The 20969-nt window shown below is 42.2% G+C and overlaps 1 protein-coding gene across 2 annotated transcripts; it reads right to left on the reverse strand.

The window, feature by feature from the left end:
* Nucleotides 1–1427: 1427 nt before the first annotated feature.
* cbln2b (cerebellin 2b precursor) lies at nt 1428–4983 on the reverse strand. 2 transcript variants are annotated; one of them, XM_041190086.1, is made up of 4 exons: nt 4841–4983; nt 3623–4097; nt 2724–2843; nt 1428–2299 (listed from the first exon to the last, which is right to left on the reverse strand). In XM_041190086.1, exons 2-4 carry the CDS (start codon nt 3908–3910, stop codon nt 2102–2104), a joined length of 606 nt encoding a protein of 201 aa, XP_041046020.1. In that variant the 5' UTR covers nt 3911–4097; nt 4841–4983; the 3' UTR covers nt 1428–2101. The 2 variants fall into 2 exon arrangements, with proteins under 2 accessions (XP_041046020.1, XP_041046019.1); XM_041190085.1 differs by having other exon boundaries at nt 4692–4970.
* Between the last annotated feature and the right edge of the window lie 15986 nt (nt 4984–20969).

Raw genomic sequence — 20969 nt, forward strand, 5'->3', positions numbered from 1 at the left:
GTTGGTAACTAAACTGAAGATTAATTATTCAGTTCTCTGTAAACTAACACATGCCAAAAAAAATGATGTCAAGTACATTTGTCACTTTAATTCACTGTACCTTAAATGTATGCCACAGCAAGTTGGCATGTTTCTATAAGGCCCCCTGCATGTAAAGGCATATAAGTCGATAATATTGTGCAAGTATAATTCACATTCTGTATTCTTGTGTCCATGTTCATATGCTGTACTCCTATGTCTATGTATATATGTTTTGTAACTTCTTACCTTACACCTGATGTGACACCAGAGGTAATTGATCATGTGTTTCTGAACGAAAGTGATGGGAGATATAAATCCTTATCAAATTTGGTCAGGAAATGAGTTAAGTGCTCTATGTATTTGGGGGAAGATGCTGATAATACATAATTGAATGTCGTGCTATGTTTATATGGAAAAATACCCATTGTATTGTACTATTTTACGATCTGTGAAACAACTCAATGCACAGAGATCTTAAGCCCAATAAATGGTATTTGCTATTTGTAAAATACAGTGAACCAACAATTGCTATGTTTCCTCTAGTTGTCTAATGCCTGGAAATGTATTGAATTCACCACCAAAGGGACCATAGAGTTGAAAATCATAGAACTGCGCTTTGAAAACTTAACCATTTGAGGTTCAGAGCTTTAGACAAAATTGAGAACCTCAGTATGGAAATGGCCTGAGATATATCATTAGTAATTTCAACCACAGATGGAGATCATATGCTGGTTTTCATATACACATTTCCACCTTTTATTCTCGAAAATGGATATTTAATGGATTGATGGTGTGACGACCCTTTTCGGGCATTAATTGTATTAATAGTGAATAGATTTCAGCATGAATACAGTGGGGACCTGTTTACAATAGCAGAAATCTTTCTGGGAAATGAACCGCAGGAGGGATTCTATTAATTACGTGTTACATGTCTAGTGGCTAACTCCTGTGCAGGTACTTTTTAATACTTAAGAACCTTTATCAGACATCCTCCTCCCTGCTGAAATAGCGACTGAAGGGCTGTATTTTAGTCCCTTTATTAGACTTACGAGTCCGCAATTTTCTTATACATTCGGTAATGTAAAAAGGTTTACGTTTACTTTACTAAAACCTGGATAAAAATATGGAGAGAACTGACTTTAATTTTGCAATATTCTGTTTTGTTTGAACCTGAACGTCAAACTTAACCCACCAGATAACCTCTTTGGGCGTGTCATAGGTGTTATTTAGCGACAAGGTCTTTAGAGACATTTAAAGAGAAGCCCATATTTGCCTTGGCATGAGAGGAGCAAACAATGTAAAACTTATTTTTTTTTAAATTGAGAGAAATGTGTAAGTTCCTGTGTGCCCGCCAGAGGATCAATTGACAAATCCAAAAAAGAAGCACTCAATAAATAATTGGGTCCATTTATTACAATCATTCGTGGTATGTCTCGTGTTATTAATCTATAGGTTTACTCTTTCTGCACCCAAAAAGGTCAAAGAACACCAACCACAACACAAAGAAGGAACAAGAGCTGCGTCCAATTCGTGCAAAGAAACCTTTTGTGATAAAGCACTTCTTCAAAATCAGCTCACCTACAGAAACGATACATAATTTTCCCCAAATTTAAAAAAAAACACGCCACTGAATTTGGACTTGTTCTTTGCTTAAGGCTATATACGAACACGAAAGAAAGCTTTGCCAGAACATTTAAATCAAAACCCTAACTCGTTTCTCTTTTTTAATCACGCTTTTTCGATCGTCACTTGCGAGTACGGTCTTGTCCACGAAGGTTCGGTTCGTTCAATCAAAAATCCGCCCATAAGAAAATCCAGTTTCTATTGTCTAGCCAGAAATTGTCCTTGTCAATAAATTCTCTTGATATCCTAAGGAGCACTGTCACCAGAACTACTTAGAACCACATTGGCCAAGGCAATTGTCAGTATTCAAAGAAATTATTCTAATTGGTAGGTAATGGGTCTGCCCCTACTTAGCAGTTAGGTGGTTTTGGTATAATAATCTTGTTCCGTTGCAATATCGATAATGTACATGGCGACTTGATCCTCATACAGGATTTTGACGAGCATTGGTGTTCCTTTATAGAGGGAATACTAAAAAGCCAGAAAACGTCGAATATTTCCATCCTCCCATCAAGTTGCCTCTTTCAAGTTTTAAGTAGACTTTGTCCTCTCTCTCCATGTTCAAGAGCACCCCGTTGCTAGCAGCCTCCCGGGTCACATCCTGGTCCCCGGCAAAAGCAGAAATCACAGCCCAGCCATTTTGCATGAGGCTTACCTGAAACCAGAACAAAAACAAAGCCTTACAACTTTGACCTTTGCACTAACGGTCCCAAGTTACTGCAGATTGGATAACAACTGATTTATCGTTAGCTCCTCCGGCGTATTAGCCGTTATAACACAACCTTCCAGGTCATGTATGCTTCCCGTATTACACTTGCACTATCTGCCGCTGTACCTGGGCAATTTCCCTTCCTTTCTATTGTGCCTCTCTAGTTATCTTACTGGTTTCCTTTCTTCCACCGTCTATCTGCCAATAGCCCTCTGTTAGTCTTTTTACATTTTTTTTTAAAGAAAAACACATTACAATTCAACTCAACCAGTTGCGCCGTGGGTTCGAGAACAGCTTGCGCCGTTACAGACTGACAGCGAGAGTCAGACGATGGTTGTGAGATTGTGCACAAAAGCCCCTGTTTGTCTACCTGGATCGTCTGCCGGTTGTACACCTTGACCACGTGAAAGCTGAAACTGTAAATCCCTTTCCTCGGGGCCACGAAAGTGCTGGACCTCCTATCGAAATGGTTTCCAATATTAACTAACACCTGCAAGAAAGCACAAAGCACCAAGTTTCCAGCACTGCGCATTTGACATTTGGGTAAACGCGAAAACTTGGGACCGAAGGATAATCGGGATTGCAAAGAGATTTGGAGGCTGTGGGGCGGAGGTTGGAATCGACAAGCTCCGTTCAGTTTAAGCGTGCGGTTTGTAACATGCAGGGGGTGAAGGACAGCGCAGTAGTTACAATGTTGTTTCCAGAGGTAACTGCAGGAAAGGGCTTCCATTCACACTGGCGCACACAGGCTGATGGACATGATATAAAAGGCTCCTGAATGTTAGAACCCGCACCACACGGGGCAAAACTGCTAAGAGTTCACATTTTAATTTTAAAAAAAAACAAGGTTTAAAAGCAGGATAATTCTGTAAACGCTTCCTTGCTGCTCCTAAATCTGCACAAGGCGGCCGAAGTTAGCGACTTGGGGAAGGTTGTACCATCTGCTCTTCATACCTGTAACATGTGTAAAACTACAACCAGTGGTGGGCAGCAAGTTCATGCGGCCAGGCCAGCGTGTGGGGGTCGCTCTGCTCCGTCCACTGCCCCAGCGACAGAGGTTCACCCTTTCCCCACCCCACTCCACAACCCCCCACCCATACCCCCCCCCTCCCCCACCTCCTCTCATAAAAGGCGAGAGACTGGATTAAGTGAGGAAAAGGTTGTCAAAGCGGGAAAAGGGGAGGGTGGCAAGGGCGATGGGCGGACGGGTGAAGAGCGAGAGGGACACGCTCCCCGAGCGCTGATGGGAGGGTGGCGGCAGCGACTTACATGGTCGAAGTAGATCGTCATGGTTCTGTTGCTCATCTCGGACGGTTCGTGGTTGGTGCTGCGCACGGCTGAGAAGGCTACCTTTGCACTGCCGCTCCGCACGGAGATTCCCAGGGAAGAGGTGACAGCCCCGTCCGAGGACGGGTTCGAGTCACACACCACCAGACATTTCCCTTCCAAGACGATGGGTTCCGTTTCGTTCTGTCCCAACACGAGCCCCGTGCAAGCGAGGAGCAGGCTCAGTGCCAGCATGTTAAGAGATCCCGGGCGGATTAGCAGCAGATCCATGCGATTCTCGGTAATCCGATATAGATCACACCGGGCCGATCACAATTGTTTTTTTTGTGTTGTGCACACCACCACCCCACCCCCCCCCCCACCTCCAAACTGCCTCCTCCCTTCTCTTGACCACCACTTCCAAAGCAGCCTCCTAGAGGATCAAATAACGTTCTTCAGTTTGTTTGGATGCCATTGCCTGTAATAAAACATGCAGAAACAAAAAAATCCAACGCAGGTTGAGTGCATTTTGTTGAAAACTGAGATCCTGAAAGAATAGCACTGCTACCCTGTCATTCTCCACATTTATCCTACCCCCCCCCCCCCACCCCCCGCCAAACCCTCTTTGCTTCTGTTTTAGTCTGAGTCCTGCAGCCTCTCTAACCGCCCCCACCACACCCCCCACCCCGCACGCACACACACACACACACACACACACGCCCCCGTTGCTGATGAAGGAATCCTACAATTGAACTTGACTTTGCCTTCTCCTTCTCTCCGGCGGTCGACTGAAGTTCCCGCTCAGACACATATAAACCCTGAAACCCACCCGCAAAAGCTCAGTCAGCTCCCAACCCCACCCCCCCGCCCCCCGATGCCATTGCCCGCTCCCCGCTGCACTCAGCCGCCCATTTAGCAAGCCAGCAACAACATAATAAAAAAGAAAGTTACCCATTTAGGTTCTCCCGCAGAGAGAGAGAGAGAGAGAGGGGGGGACACAAAAAAAACATCAGACAGCAAAGAGAGAAGCTGGAGACATATTAAAATTAGCCGCGGCCAAGGCTCCTCTTACCGTTTTAATTGCGAAGAGATCTCCAAGTTAGATAAAATATTTACTGCTGTTCCCAGCTCACTGTCCCTTTCCACTAAACCCGCGTGCTAGTTTGATAACGCTCTAACATTACGTTTGCAGTGTGATGCCCACGTTGGAGATGGTGTTACCTGGCAGATCCATGGTGGCATGACAGTGTGATCACACTATCCCTCTCTCAAGCTGTGGTGTTAGGGTAATGAGCTGGGAATTTGTTGGCAGATAGGAAGCAAAGAGTCGCCTCTCCCTTCCCCGCCCGGAGTTCATTCTCAAACACGCGCGCGCACACACACACACACACTACAACCACACGCACAGCACATTGACCGGGGCTCAGGTATCAGGCACCGAATCAAAGCGAGCGGGTAATACACGGCAGCCTGCTAAACCCCCGCCCCGCTTCACGGCTCATTGTTGAACTGTGTGGTGTCCCTCAGCTCTCTCTGATCTATCGCCGTGCTCCCACCTTTCTCTTACTTCATGATGTATGATTTTCAGATAATCATTCAAGATTTCCGATAGCTCATCCCAAATCAGCAGGGAATGCAGATGCCCTATAAGCAAACGGACTTCTTTCATCCGACCTCAGCATCTGTATACATTATACATGCGTGTGGGTGTGTGTGTGTGCATATATTTATCTGTATCTGTATACACACACATCTAATGTATATACACACAACACACGTTTTCACTCTATATATGAACACATATTCAGTCACACACAGATAATGTATATATGCACACATCGAAGTAAATACATATACAAACGTGCGATTAAAAACGAAAAGTGATGCAATGGTTCCATGAAAAAAAACTAATTGCAAACACATTCCCAACGACTGACTTTTTTGTGGAAATGTAAATTACTGGCAATTGTAATCACAAGACTGAATTTTAAAATAAAGGGGGGTCACTTAATTAGAAACATCAAAGGTTTTTCAAGTGCAATAAACTCCAATCTGCAAGGTTGTAATTGTCTGGGTTCATTACATTTCGCAGCTCTGCTGTGGCAGCATACACCACCGCCATCATGTGGCTAAATGTTGAACTTCCAAATTAAACCTAGTGCCTCTCCCCAAATCCTGGCACAGATTTTGATGTTGTAATGAGCAGGGGAACTGGCCTTTGCCATCATTACTCTTTGAAACCGACAGCAACACATGTGCAGTTAAATGCAAGAGATCCGAAAGTTGTTGCTCAATGATTCCCTGCTCCCCCCAGAGTGCACTCCTAAAATCCTCACTGTTGGAAATCAATGAAGAATCAGTGAATTGGGGTCATTTTCGCTACTTTCTTGCTATAGACCATTGGAAACATTACATCTTGTTGAACAAGGCATAATCGGGTCATGGTACTGACGTGGAACCCATTGCCTATGGAGTGTTGGAAGTAGAGTCCATCAATGATGTCAAAAGGATATTCGACGGGCACTTGAGGGAAATATACTTGCAGGTGTTTGTGAATAAAGGGGGGAGGGGTGGTGGGACTGCTCTACAGACAGCTGCTGTGAACGCAGTGAGCCAAAGGACATCCATCTGTGCCTTGATGACTCTGAATTTTAATAGAATTATTACTTCTGAACAACCTTTCTGGACTTGAAAACCTAATTTTATGTTTGTGGAATGATACATTTCTCCATTCCATGACCAAAATTCCATTGATTTTTAGAACATTTTAAGAAATAAAACGTGTTTATATTTTATCTTCTAAATGCTTGTCCTACCTTTATTTCACCCTCTGTAAAATGATATTTTTTAAAATGAAGGATAATCAAAACTTTGAATTTCTGGTTTGTTGTTTATGAAAATTCTTCAAAGCGATTGGCTATTTAGCTTGCTTGATGACATCACTGTCACTGGGTGCCAGAGATCTCCTGTAGCTGGAACAAAAATGAAATTAACATTGGGAAAGGTGAAATCCATGTCAGACAGCTCACAAGATCTTTGTGTACAGCTTCCTTCGAGGTCAACAGCCAGTGTCATCGTTTTGCCACTAATTGCAAAATGTCTCTCAGGTGCATTTATTTCAGGGAACCATGATGTAAATAAAATGGTGCACCTGATTAAGTATATTTTAAAAATTCCACTGCAATGTCAATGAGTTTGTGGGTTTACTTGTTAAAAAAAATCATTTCTGCCAAATGGCAAATCATCTGAGATTATATTTGTTCTGTTCTAAAGTGGGGGGCAGAATGTGGTTATACTGCATAACTTGTGCTCGTACAAAGTGTGTTGCCTACAAAAGCAACAATGATTATGCTTCAAAAGCAATTCATTGGCTCTGAAGGGTTTTGCACCTCAAGGGGATACAGTAATGTGATTGTGTTACTGGACCAGTTGTCACAAGGAATGTGAATTCAAATGTAACCACAGCAGATTGAGAATTTGTATTCAGCTTAAAATTTCTGGAAATTAAAATAACTCATATCAATAAATATAACCATAAAGTTAGTTGGATTTCCATTAAAAAAAAACAATTGATTCACTAATGTCCTTCAGGGAAGGAAACCTGCCATCCTAACTTGATCTGGCCTTAATGTGAATCCAGTCACACAACAATGTGGCTGATCCTTAATTGCCCAAGAGGTGGATTTAGCAAACCACCCTGTGGTGATTCAAATAAGCCCACCCCATCTTATCAGGATTACTGGAGATCAGCAATAAATGCCAGTCCTGGCACAGGAACCCACCCTGAATTTTTTTTTTTTGCATTGGGTTTTACATTGACATAGATTATCCAATATAAGGCTGCTGTTATAAAATCCAAAACTTTTGAATGATCATCAATGTATAACTCAGGTACCATATTCTGAGATTACTCCAAAATGCATTGGAGCCAAGAAAAGCTTTTGTCTAGATTTGAATATAAACCCATCCTTGTGTAAAGTTATAAGTGCACAGATGACTCATTGAATCAACTAGAAACTTGTACATTTTTGTATTGAATCTTTTTTAATATTTCATGAGAATGGATGCTGCCACCCACACTCTCCTAACATTTGAAATTAGCAGCCCAGAGACCTAAGATCTAACTAAATCCCCAGACAGACATGTACAGCATTTCTGTAATAATTGATCTTGATATGGGCTGGAGGAAAACTCAGCTTGCTGCATAATTTCACTGTCAGCTGTGCATTGCATTTCATATGAACATAGGAAATTGATCAGCAAGAAGATCACCATCAAACCATGGTGGCCACAGAACCATGACTAAACACTCCTTCCCTCCACCTACCTATCCTCCCCTCACAGCCATGTAATCTCCCAGGAGAGGCAAAGAAACTCAAGGCCAATAATAGAAAAAAATACTCCAAAAAAATTCTCTCCCAACCAATCACATGGGCCAAATATTATCGATAAATACACTTACCTTTTATAAAATGCAATCTTTAGCCCAGTCAGGAACTTTGATGTGGATGTGCAGAGATCCAGCACCAACCACATAAACTAGCAATACATTCCAAAGTCTTAACTCCCTCTAGATAATTTCATAGACACTAATCTCAGGCCAATAGCTTGAATATCACTGCAGTCTAACTGAAGAGCAAAGTTTGCCCTTAACTGCTTCTGAAATGTTAAACGAGGATTAAGGCTGGTGTATTTTGATTTATTGATTTTCCCATTGTTCTCACTAATATAATCTCACTTAATGAAATTATCAACTGCAAGATCACTCTTGAGGATCATTAAAATCTACAAATTGTGTTATTATTTTTCCAAAGGAGAGGAGAATATGGCCCTTTGAGATTCATTCCAATACACTTTCATTCCTAACCTTATACAATGAAAATCCCAGCCCAAGTTACAGTGCAATAAGTTGGATATTGGACAGTGAGGGATTGCCTTAAGAAGTTTAGACTGATAGGGCAGGGCTTTTCAAATTGTATATTACAGGTTTTAATGCTAGCAAAGAATTGACTGTCCCATCAGTTCTTAAGACTTAATTTAACAAGAGTTTAAATATAAGTGAATAGAGCTTTGGCTGATCACTGTATAACCTGGAGTTATAAGTTGCTTTAATAAGGTACTGGAATCAGACTGGTAGTATACAGAGTCATAATAGAGGCACTGTCACTTGAGAGGTATAAGAGTAATATATCATTTTCATTAAAATCACATGCCACATAAGTGATTGGGAAAATCTCTGCAATTAACTGACTTATAATAATGCAATTTGTTTTATTGTGTGATAGGAATTGATACAAACATATCACATTAGGTTCATAGTAGATTCAAAATCTTAAGTTCACATGCATGTCTCGTCAGCCATTTTCATGATGAATTCCTATGTTCACATTTATTAAGGAAACTTGTCATGCTGTAGTTACAACCTCCCACCACTGGTGGTGTTATAGCAAATTGATTTTGCATCTTGCAGCTCTTCACCCTGTGCCCCTTGCTCCCATGAAGTCTGCTTCTCTGTTTCTCAAATTACCAGAACCTTTATAATTCAACATTAAATATTTTTTAAAAATCTAAAAGATGAAAAAAATTCTATAAAAATAAGGAAATTGCACAACTTTGACATAGGCATTGGAGTTGCATTTATGTTTTCTGCTGGTTATAACTGGGCTCCAACCCAGCTCACCTGAAGAACACACTTGGCCTACACCTCTATGTGTGAAAGTCATAGATTAATTAATGCTATGCTAAAAGAACATGAAAAACAAACCTGTAAAAGTAAAGGCAGATGCTAAAAATTATAATACAAAGGTAAATGTAGACAAAGAGCATTTAACAATTCCACACTAAAGGGAATTAGAACTAACCAAAAAAGCACACTATGTAATATAGTATTAGTTTACAGTTCAATTATTTTGTTTGGCATTCTGAGTTACTTGGTCAGCTGCCATTTGTTGTTGTTCAGTTAGAATTTTCATTCTGTTTTATTGCATTGTAACATGGGTGAGAATTCTTGTGGTAGAAGGCTAGGAATGAAAGCATTGTGGAATGGATCTCAAAAGGCCATATTCTTCTCTGCTTTGGAAATTTATAATATATTTTTATAGATTTTCATGACCCTCAAGAGCGATCTAGCTGTTGATAATTTCATTAAATGAGATTTTATGAGTAAGAATAATAGGAAAATCAACAAATCACAATATACCAGCATTAATCCTCTTTTAATACTTTGGAAGCAATTAAGTTGCTACTTAACTGGCATGAATCATGAATAGTTCAGTAATTCAGTTGTACCATGTGTAATATTTATAAAGTAGAGGAAAACCCTAAATTTATCCAAATGTCCTGCACTTGGTGAGAATTACTGTTGAAAGATTGAATGACCAAGTGCTTATGTTCTGGATAGATGAGAAAGTAATCACATTCATTGGAATCAGGACATGCACCTTACATATTGGAGTAAATTACATTATTCATGTTCCTGGCGTGAGGCTTTAAGAATGCACATATCAAATGTTAAATAATATGAATTCTACAAACAAATTCATTAAATTCACCCTATTCTTTTAAAAGAAAGACAATGCTTTGATAGTTCAAAGTTCATGCCAATATAATTATATTAGCTCCACATGTTCTAATTTGTCCATAAAAGTTAAATTAACAAGATGATCAGCATGATTGTTGGAATTAGATAAATAGTTGCATGATAGTACAGAACTTGAATATTTCTGAAAAGAGAGATCTGTTGCTGAACCTTTTTGTCTTGCACTCATTAGGACAAATACAAGAATGCCATATTTTAAACGATCACAACAAGTTATGCTACACCTGAAAAAGGTGCTGATTGGTTGGCAAGTCGACTTTGATTAGCTGAAGCATTGCCATGGAGAAAGCAACAGGGAACTATAGGATTCCCAGCTCCCAGGTAATTTGGAAAAGGCATAAGACTTGAACATACCCCTTTTGTTTGCAGAGAATAGATTCCTGCATTTGAATGTATGTCACTTCTAGCAAGCATACATGGGCCATGTTGCAAGCTCCACTGATTATCTTAAATTAGTTGTTTTAGTAGCTATTAGCACACTCAGGATTGTTTAGCAAGTACTGCCCAATCACAGAATCAGATCAGATCAGTTGACGTTTTGTTTTGGGTTTTGCAAGCGGAGGCTGGTTGAGTATGGTCTGTACTCTGCCTATTATGAATACTGAAGAAACACACTATTTGATTCGATCAGCCAAATGTTGTGAGGTATGGCCTGCATACCTGGCATTGCAGTGGCACTGAAATTCATACACAGCATTGCTGAGTTGTGCGGTAGACAGAATGCCTTTTCTGGACTGACGGCAGCCTCCCATTGGTGGAAAATACCACTCAAATAGCCATTGCATAGTAGCAGCATAAAATGTCTTGCTTAACTTATTGTTCAAGTTTTTGAGATACTTTATCTTTCCAGGTTCATTTGAGGTAGACTGGGCACTTTTCAGGTCTGGATGTGGAGGTCTTTGCAGAAAACAAGCAAATCCTTCCACACGCCCACGGCAGGCAGTAGGAATGGGAAAGATTCTTGGTCAGCCACGCTTGATGTGGAGTGGTGCCCCTCAAGCTATAAATACGTGTCTCTCTAACAGAGGCGGGTGTCTGTGGCTCCCCCCATGGACTATAGCTAATTACAGACGGAGTGTGTTGTTGGCTTAATCACCAGTGGGCCTGGTGTTCTTATACTTACCACATTGAACAATAGGCTAAGCCGGGGGTTACAGAGTGAATGCTCCCAAATATGTTACTATGGACAGAATTTTCCATGCCCGTTGTGTTGGGGGTCATGGGGTGTGAGCGGACAATATGGCGGGAAGGTCAAAAATTGGTTTCACGCATTTCGCGCCACCACATGACAGGAACGTGATTTACATACATCTGTTTATCATTATAAGCCCTGCCCGCAGGAATCATCCCCCCTTGCTGGATCGCCCGGGATCATGCTGGCGTGTTTCACTACTGTGTATAAGTGAAATGTGCCTGGCAGGCTGCACTTCACTTGGAACTTCGAGGTTTTTTGCCTACTTTGCCTCGGGCTGCACTCGCAGTCATCAGAGCCAGGCTTTGCAGTCAAAACCACGTCACTTTTAGGAGGGTTCATGGGCAGGTCTCTACCTACCAGAGCAGCTGTAAGGTGGGGGTGGCTTTTAAATGGCTGCAGGGCTAGGGCTTGTTTGGAGAAGGGGGAGAAGTGACCTCAGGCAAAGGAAGAGGCTGCAGGGCGAGAGCTGTACTGGGGAAGGGGGGTATCCCAGGGTGTGTGTGGGGGCACATGTTGATCTGTGCAAGAGGCCTCAAGATGATGTGGGCTGAGGAGGCAGTCTCCAGAGGAAATGGAGCCAGATGGAGATGTGAGAGCATGTGTGTGAGAGAATGAGTGGCGATGTCCCTTGAGCTGGCAATGAGTGAGACGCCAGTGAATATGTTGATGGGCTTGTGAGTGTGTGAGTTTAGAGTGATGAGATGGTTGCCTTACCCTGGTGGCACGGATGAGATCATTCATCCTCTTTCTGCACTGGATGGCCAACCTCTTCTGTGCAACATTGGCATTGAACACAACTGTCACTGCCTCCCAAGCTGGAGTGATGAGATTGTTGGATCTCATGCAGCCAGAGTGGGGTTGGAGGACATCACGGCGGACCTCCAAAAGGTCATTGAACTCTTCTTGGCTTTCAGGGCTATGTCTTCACTGGAGCAGTCCTGGGCTGCATGTATTGAGAACTGTGTGGGCGGCTGCAGTTTCGATATGGTATCTGGAGTGAGGAAACAGTGAGGTTATCGCATATGGGCGATTTAGAGACCGCCTGCCAGCGAGACAGCATGTTTCTTGTAGCTGTATAATTAATGAGGCAGGATTGGGACGATGCGGTGTGAAAAGCCGCCATAGCGGCCGTTGAGTAAAACATCCTTTTTCCCGTCTGCTACCGCACATAGTACAAATCTGGGATGATTCTGCCATTTGTGTTTCCACTTAGGAGCTGTTGATTGAAAGAGACAAGGAGGTTTGTTCTAATTGCCGATTGCTATAGATAGCTAATAATCATGGTAGGTGCTAGCTACATATATGTGGGAATTATTTGTGGTTTTAAATATTACTAATGAAGTCAGCATAATATCCCGACAATGGACCCAAACATTTAGTGCTGAGGTTTGTTGCTGTGAGGAGTTCCTGAACAGTGTGTGACTTGGAGGGACACTTGGAATTGATGGTGTTCCTATGATCCTAAAGTCCGCTAGCAAAAGCTGAAGTGTACAGTTGTCATTCCTCCATTGACCAGCTGGTAACTGTCTTCCTTGGGATAGAGGTAAGCAGGCTTTCTTTGAGGTGAGTTGGTGGTGGAAATGCCAAATCAAGCCTATGGCACCTGCAGTCTCAGATACCTGAGAGAAGCTGAGCACTAGACTCGATTGATGAATGAGCAGCCAGTCTGCTTCACTAATTGAATCTGAGGGGAGGAACCTGCCAGTGAAGGCTGGGCTCTTTCCAATTGGCTTTTACAAAAAATCATTCTTAACATGTGGGCATCACTAACAAAGCTAAGTTATTGTCCATCTCTGGTTGCCCTTGAGAAGGTGAGCTTTCTCACTCTTTTAGGCCTAGATGTCAGTAAAGGCTTTTCCTTCTCTGCTTCAGTCCATGTGTTGGAAGGTGCTCACTCAATTCTATTGGGCAGGGAGCTGCAGGATTTTAACTCAGTGATCATGATAGAACAGCTGGCAATATATATCCAAGTCAGATTGGTATGTGAGTTGAAGGGAATCTTTTAGTTGGTGGTATTCCCATGCACCTACTGCTCTTGTCCATCTAGGTGTTGGAGGTTGTAGTTTTGGGAGGTGTTATCAAAGAAGACTGTCTAGTTTGCTGCAGTGCATTCTGTAGATAGTACACACTGCAGCTACAGTATGCAGTGGAAGGGATGAATATTAAAACAATGGATGGGTGCCGATCACATGGAATGCTTTGTCCTGAACAGTGTCAAGCTTATTGAATGTTGTTGTTGGAGCTGCATGCAATACTCCATGTTGGTAAGCTGCATGGTTTTAGCTGGTTAAACCTCAGCAGCACTCCTGTACATACTTGGTCTTTCCTAAATTTCATACTTGAGTAAGTAAGATGTGTCTCTATCAGCACTTTTCATGAGATGTAAGCAAAAACTCAGCTTCTCAGTAGAGTAGTTAGAAATTTTAAACATAGTGATGAGTCTCTGTGTGTGACAGACATTGATTGACTAAAAACAAAATATTATTTTGGAATTTTGTAAATTCATATTGGCAAGGGTTACATATTAGTACCTTTGCAACTCAGGTTTCAGACCAGCCTACATTAATGGCATGGAAGATTACTCCAACTAATAGGTATAAAGGTTGTGTATGAAATTAATGTGGGCAGTGTCATCTGAATTACTAGTGGATATGGGCTCCAGGCCCAAATCTGACCACAAGTAAACAGAAATTGGCATTGATCTAGCACTCTTGCAAAGGGAAGCTTTAAGCATGACTAATGTGGCATCTGGAAAAATCCAAACTACTGCAGTAAGTGTTCGCTTCCAAGTTATGTCAGACATTGGTTTTGTGGAAGAGATATTTGCTCTCTGTCTGGCTGCTCCACACTTTATTTGGAGTACTTGATAGCGATATTGAGGGCTGATTTTCTGTGAAACATTAGGGCATCCAGCCAGCCCTCCTAGCCCGTCACTACCCTGTTTATTTTTCTGTTTCAGGAAAGGCCATTTGTTATGGTTGGTGGGCTCCCTGCAAGATTTGAGACACCTGGAGGGAGCCTGCCACTGTGAGAGCATAATATTCCAGCAGCAGTGTAGCACAAAAACAGGTAGTTGAACATTTAAAGAGACAATGGAGCCTGAAGCAGAGAAGGAAAAGTCTTTGCTGACATCTAGGCCTAAAAGAGTGAGTTAATTGGAACAAAATAAGAGCAGTAGATTTCTACCAGTCCCTCTTTTCTGCACATGAACACATTGCAACTATTATTGCCACACGATCTTGGGCTTATCATGACTTTTCACCAGGCAGTCCTTGGGAGCAGTAGTGAAAAGGACAGGTAGGAGACAAAGAGGATTGGAGATTTCAATTCCACTATCATCATTTAGATGTGCTGGGTAGGGAGGAGGTGTCCAGTGTTGGTCCACAGGGGACAAGGGAAATTTAGTTCAGTGAATATGGTAGTTGGGCCAAGCCAAATTTTCTGCTGCAATCCTATAAGATTTGGGTAGGATTGTGGAGCAAATTCCACCCCTTGGTGTCTAAAATAGATGCCATTTGATACCTCTGATATCCTTCACGTTGATAAGTATTTATAAAAAGGCTGTTAGCTCATTGACAAGCAAAGTTGGGGGCTCGACGAGCTCTGTGAAGTTAATACTGATTTAGAGATTTTCAGAATGATGGTCAATCACATTCATCCATTTAAATGGATTATACAATTTAATTTAGCATCATGAGTGCTTAAAACATGAAGACTTCTTTGCAATTCAACAATTTTAATTTGAACTTGTACTTTGTACAGTCCTGAAATCTCATTCCAACCATCAATGTCATTACTCAAGTCTACCAATTGTTTGAATATTATTGCAGTGTCTACTTTAAAATGTCAAGTAAATGGGTAAAAAAAGAAAGACTTTCATTTATATAGTGTTTTTCCATGAGCACCAGACTTCCTGAAGTGCTTTACAGCGAATTAAGCACTTATGAAGTTTTCATACCCATCTAGTTATATTCTTGGACTTTTGGAAAATGGATACTCTACTTTTAAAACAAAATAGAGAATGAACATTATGCTTTGAAACAAAATGGAGTTGAGAGCCCAGGTGATGTCTTTTCTGTTCTGCCATAAAACATAGTACCACACAAACTTGGAAGTTACCTTGCATGACGTTAAATGCAAATGATCTTTTTGGGGCATTTTATTGAGAAGCATTAAAATGCAACAAACACTCCCTGTGGATTTAATGGCTCCCATTGTCCAAATACCTGCAGACAGCTTGGCTGCGGAATGGAATTCCACAGAATGGGCGTGGGAGGAAAGCTATCCTATCACAATGACTTGCAAATGGGTGAGAGTCAAGCATTTATTGTGTGTCAATGTTAAAGTCATCAGAGACCATTTGTCTGGACATGGAAGTTCTGTTGAAGGGTCATGAGGACTCGAAACATCAACTCTTTTCTTCTCCGCCGATGCTGCCAGACCTGCTGAGTTTTTCCAGGTAATTCTTTTTTTTTTGCAAGTTATATACTTTGGTCTTCTGACAGAAACCATGTTATAATAACAGACATTTATCAACACACATTTTGAGAACAGCCTCAGTGAGTATGTGAGACAAAGAGACTCAGAGGGAACAGATCCAACCCAGAAGATGAAGGAGGCTGCCTAAGATTGACCAACAGGCAGAAAATTGGGACTAGCCTTTCACCTACTAATTTGAAGAACCAAACCAGACCTTCACTACGCAGATTGAAATGCACCTCGACTGAAGTGAAGCCAGAAACTGCTGCTGCAAGCAGTAAGTCACTGCGAATCTGTGACTGGAAACTTCCACCCTCCATTCCTTCAGTGTACCAAAAAGGAATCATCAGGCCTGCAACGTTTCAAGTTTCCATTTTGAGAGAATTGAATATAACAGTGATCTTTTTGGACTTTTAATACTTAAGTGCATGCTACCTCTTTTGTAATCAGCTTTTCATGTGTATATATGTGTGTATGTGTGTGTGTGTTCACACATGTGCACGTATGAATGAGTGCTGTTGTGCATATGTTTGGGTGTTGAGAAATAAAAAATTATCCTCTTTTTCTAAAAACTGAGGAAACCAGTTTTTTTATCTGTTCTTGAGAATCACGCCATTCAATGAGTAAAAACACTTCTTTAAAACACATTGGTGTCTGGCCGGGCAAGAGGTGGAAAAACAGGTAACCATCTTACCATCTTTCCCCTGTCTGTAACAATGTCGTTATTTTGTACTGTAGGATGTAAGAAGATGCCCATAACATGTTTCATTTTTCCTTTATATTATATAAGCCATATAATCCAATTAAGTTCAGAAATTGTTTTGTTTGAAAAGCTAAAGCAATTCAGAAAACACTACAGTGCTAGAAAATTTATTATTTTTTTTAAACTGCAGCTCTAAGGGTTTTCATTAAGAAGCTATGTCCTGCACAGTTTCAAGGTTTTAGTTATAAAACACATTACTTAATTAAATAATTAGGTTGCTTTCATAGACATTAAAAAATGTGTCCATCTATTGACTGAGAATATTTTTGATATTACCAGTGCAGTAGTCCCTAGTGCAGGACTGAGACATCCTTGATAGCAACTCCATCAGATCTTTCACTTTATCATGTCAAATGTTTGCAAGTTACAAAACATCTGTAGCGAGTTGTTTCTACAAGCTTGTTGTGAGCATTTAAATTGAGTCCATTTTAATCACCCACACACTCATGTAAGCAACATACTGTCAAACTGTCTTACATTAATGAAGCAAACCTACCAATGGGTGACCCAGCAGAAAGTCAGCCTTAGGCTACCAGCATACAGCTGTCAATTTTACATGAGTACTTCATCATAATGCATCTGGAACATAAACTGATTATATCCAATTGTCATTTGAGCCCAGTTAAAACCCAGATTGGGTTTTAAACCCATAACTAGCAGGCAGTGTGAACAATGTAATCTGTTATTAGACCATAATTGCCATGGACAATCATGAAGTGGAAGAGAAAGAGGTTTGCCTCACCACATCAGTAATATGCATGCAGAAATAACACCCGTACAAGTAACCTGTTCAGGCAGTTGAACTGATTTGCGAATAGTTAGCCTCAATACATCCTGAGTTTATACGTGACTATAAAATAAAATGGATTAAAATTCTTGACATTAATTAGACCCTTATTAGTCTCATAACAGAACCTGTAAGTATGAAGTTTCTGTTTTAGCATTGTGTTTTACTATATATAAAATATTGTGAAATAATTTCAATACTCTCCGTTTCATGGACAATATGAGTTTGGCAAGGGTTCCCATTATTATAGAAATAAAGAGTTGCTAAAACTAGCATGTTCCCTACTTCCAGCTGCTTTCCTGTTTGACTGGTTTGCACATAGGGAAAATAAAGTGTGAATGGGCTTTAGTCAACAGCACTTCATTTGACTTGTCTAAAACATATGTCATTTTTGATCGGGAAAAATCTTTCCAACAGGAACTAAGATGGCTTTATGACTTCTGTTTTCAAAATAGGATCTTTTATTTTACAAACTTACTATATATGACTGCAACTTGGGAAGAAGCTATCTCGTGTGTGACAGCTGTAGCAAAATTATGAAACCATTTATAAAGAATAACCTCATCATGTCATTGAACATAGGAAATCTTTCCCCTTAGTGTTCTACCAAAATTCTGTTCAATTCTGTCTGAAATAATTAGTCAATGTCAATGTGGTTGACAGAATGCAGTTGCAAAGTAGCAAGTAACAAAATGACTTGCCATGAAAAGCAAGCAGCGTCTATTCACATAATATTAAATCAGAATTACTTTTCATTCCAGATGTACCCAATTCATAGTTTATAAGGGCATCTGACATGATAAATCATTCCTGTTTGGCACGATGAGCCCTTTTAGGCTAACATGTAACTTCACCATTACTTTCATCCATCTATATACTTGCATGAAGACATCTTTTTTTATTTGAAAATTTACCATCAAAACTATTAAAAAAAGAACTGACAATGCGATTTGAATACTTAGAGGCTCTGAAGTTGAGTAATTTGACTATGTGTGACTTTGTGGCTTATTCTCCCATCCATGCTGATTAAACATAAGATGGTGATTGAATTGATTTTCTTACAAGGAGTCAGCTCTGCAACAGGTTTTCAAAGGTTCAGGTGCCCTACAATTTTATGGTGTGTTAATAAACAAAAATAACATTTTGCAATGCAAAGTGAATTAGCATAAATTACAAAAATTGCAACGTGTAATGAAAATATTGGTGAAATACAACAGGAATACATATTCTGTGCAAAGCAATTTTATTTTATTTTAATTACAAATTTAAAAAAAAACTGCCTCTCCTCCAATGATGCACTTTAACTCCCTCTGCCTGAAATGGTGGAGTAGGGGTAGCAGGGGTAGTGGCGTCAAAGGGCTGAATTTTAAGAGGGGGTTTGGGATGCCGACGCTGGGGTAAAAGGCAGGTCCCAAGCCCGCTCTTGCTGGCAGCGGGGCCGGTCCGGCAATTTTAACCACAGGTGGCTTCCTAATTGGCCACCTGTGGGCTCACCGTCCAATTAAGGATGGGTAGATGGGCTCCTGAGGTTGCTGGGCCAATCAGATGGCTGGCAGTTCTGAAGCCTCAACAGTGCCACCAGGAGAGATGGTTACTGCTGCAGAGTGCAGGAGACCTGGCGACTCCAAGAGGTAAATTAAACAAAAAGAATTCACAGGGCCGAGGGTTGGAGTGCATCCCTCCAGGGAGATCAATGGGGCATGGATGTTCAGGGCCTGTGGTAACTATGGTTTTATCTGAGGTGTAATACCTTTAAGAAGAATGTTATAAAGGAAGATCACATGATCTTAAGTAACCAATAGAAGAGCAGCGCAGGCTACCTCTGTAGATAGTAATCAGTAGTGCAGAGATAGGATTTGAAGTGAAAGCACATGTGTTGCTGCAGAGTACCTTTGTAAATAAACATGGGGGAGAATTTTCTCCATGTTGGGCAGGGCATGTGGGAGCGGGAGCAGGCGGTCGTGGACCTGATCGCCGCCGGTGATCGGGACTGCGACGTTATTTTGCGTGGGCCGGCCAACTAAAGCCCGCCCAACGTGTTTGACGAATTCCGGGGATGGCGGGAGAGGGTGGATGGAGGGGGATCGGCAATCGCCACCAGGTCCAATGGCGACCCGACAGCCTGTTTAAAGAGCAAGCTGCAGCCACTCCAAGGCTGCCGTGCATGGCCAGAGGTTAGGGCCAAGGCACATTGAGGCTAGCCATGCAGGAGGGTAGGGCAGGTGGTCACTGTGCGCCCAGGTTTTCAGACTTAAGCGACCTGCTGCACACGGGAGGGGGGAATAGCATGTTGGCATCATTCACTGCACCCATCGCATAAGCTTCTCCCTTGCTGGGGCCCCACCCATGTCTGAGTGGCCTGAATGCAATGAGTCATTGATGGCACGTGTCCTTAGCTGGGCGGGCCAGTAGATATTCCCTATGTGTTGGTCAGCATGAGAGGGTGGTGATGAGATGGGTTCTGCACCCGCAGCATGTGGTGGACTGAGACCCACATGACTGTGGTGGGGGCAACCTGCAGGATCTGTATCCAGGCGCACTGCTCGAACTCCAGGACATGTCGAAGTTAGGGTGGTGACGCGGTGGGAGAGGATATTCAAGGTGGCGTGGCACAGGTGGATCTGCTGCCCTCTGCGCTCCATGTCATTGTGCCTCCTTGCTACTGCAGGTACAACTGTGTGCTCCCAACCGTGATGAAGGCAGCATGTGGTCAAGGGGGGGCGGGTAGGGGGAAGGACACACCTGGCATATTTGTGTGAGTGCTGGCCAGCAACGGAGGAAGGGAGTAAGGATGCACTGCACCCCTGCAATGGGCAACCGGGCTTGGGGTGGGCTGGCTGCAAAGAGATTGACGGTATAAGTATCACTTATCAATGCTATTTTTTCATTTCCAGGAGAAGAATTCGCATAACAACACCGAGTGGCTGAGGACTGGTGGTGAGCCAGGCCAGATTTTGCTGCTGAGCTGTTTTGAGAAGGAGGCCCTCGACCTGGAGAGGCAGCATGCACTCAGGTCTCCTGGAGCCAGGGAGGCTGGGGTTCCACAGACAGGTATGTGTGACCAGCAATCACGTCACCAGTAGTCTCCCAACATCCATGGCAGTGCTGATTGTTCAGTTAGTGACGTTACCAACGTTGGCCATTGTGTGTGGAATGACGAGCGCTTGATAATCCGGGGACAGGCATGTACATTGACATTACCCGCAGGCTAACTGATCGAATTTCCTTACTCTTCCTTTCAGCTTCATTGGCGCAGAGCCAGTACCCAGAGCAGCAGGGGCCCCCTCTGACACCTAAGGGGCAGGAAGCATCACACAATCTCTGTTAGTCAGGCATCAGCGCCGATACTGGCATCTCGGTGGGCATCATATCTTTGGCTAGTGTCCTGGGTCACAGCGGTGAGGGCGCTTCACAGTCGCTGGAGTAGCTGGCAGAGACAGAGAGTGCCGATGGCACCAACAGTCGGAGGACTGCAGGGGCCCAGGCACATGCTCAGTCTGTCATTGATGAAAAGCCTCTGGAGTCGTC

Source organism: Carcharodon carcharias, chromosome 6, assembly GCF_017639515.1.
Source record: "Carcharodon carcharias isolate sCarCar2 chromosome 6, sCarCar2.pri, whole genome shotgun sequence".
NCBI lineage: Eukaryota > Metazoa > Chordata > Chondrichthyes > Lamniformes > Lamnidae > Carcharodon > Carcharodon carcharias.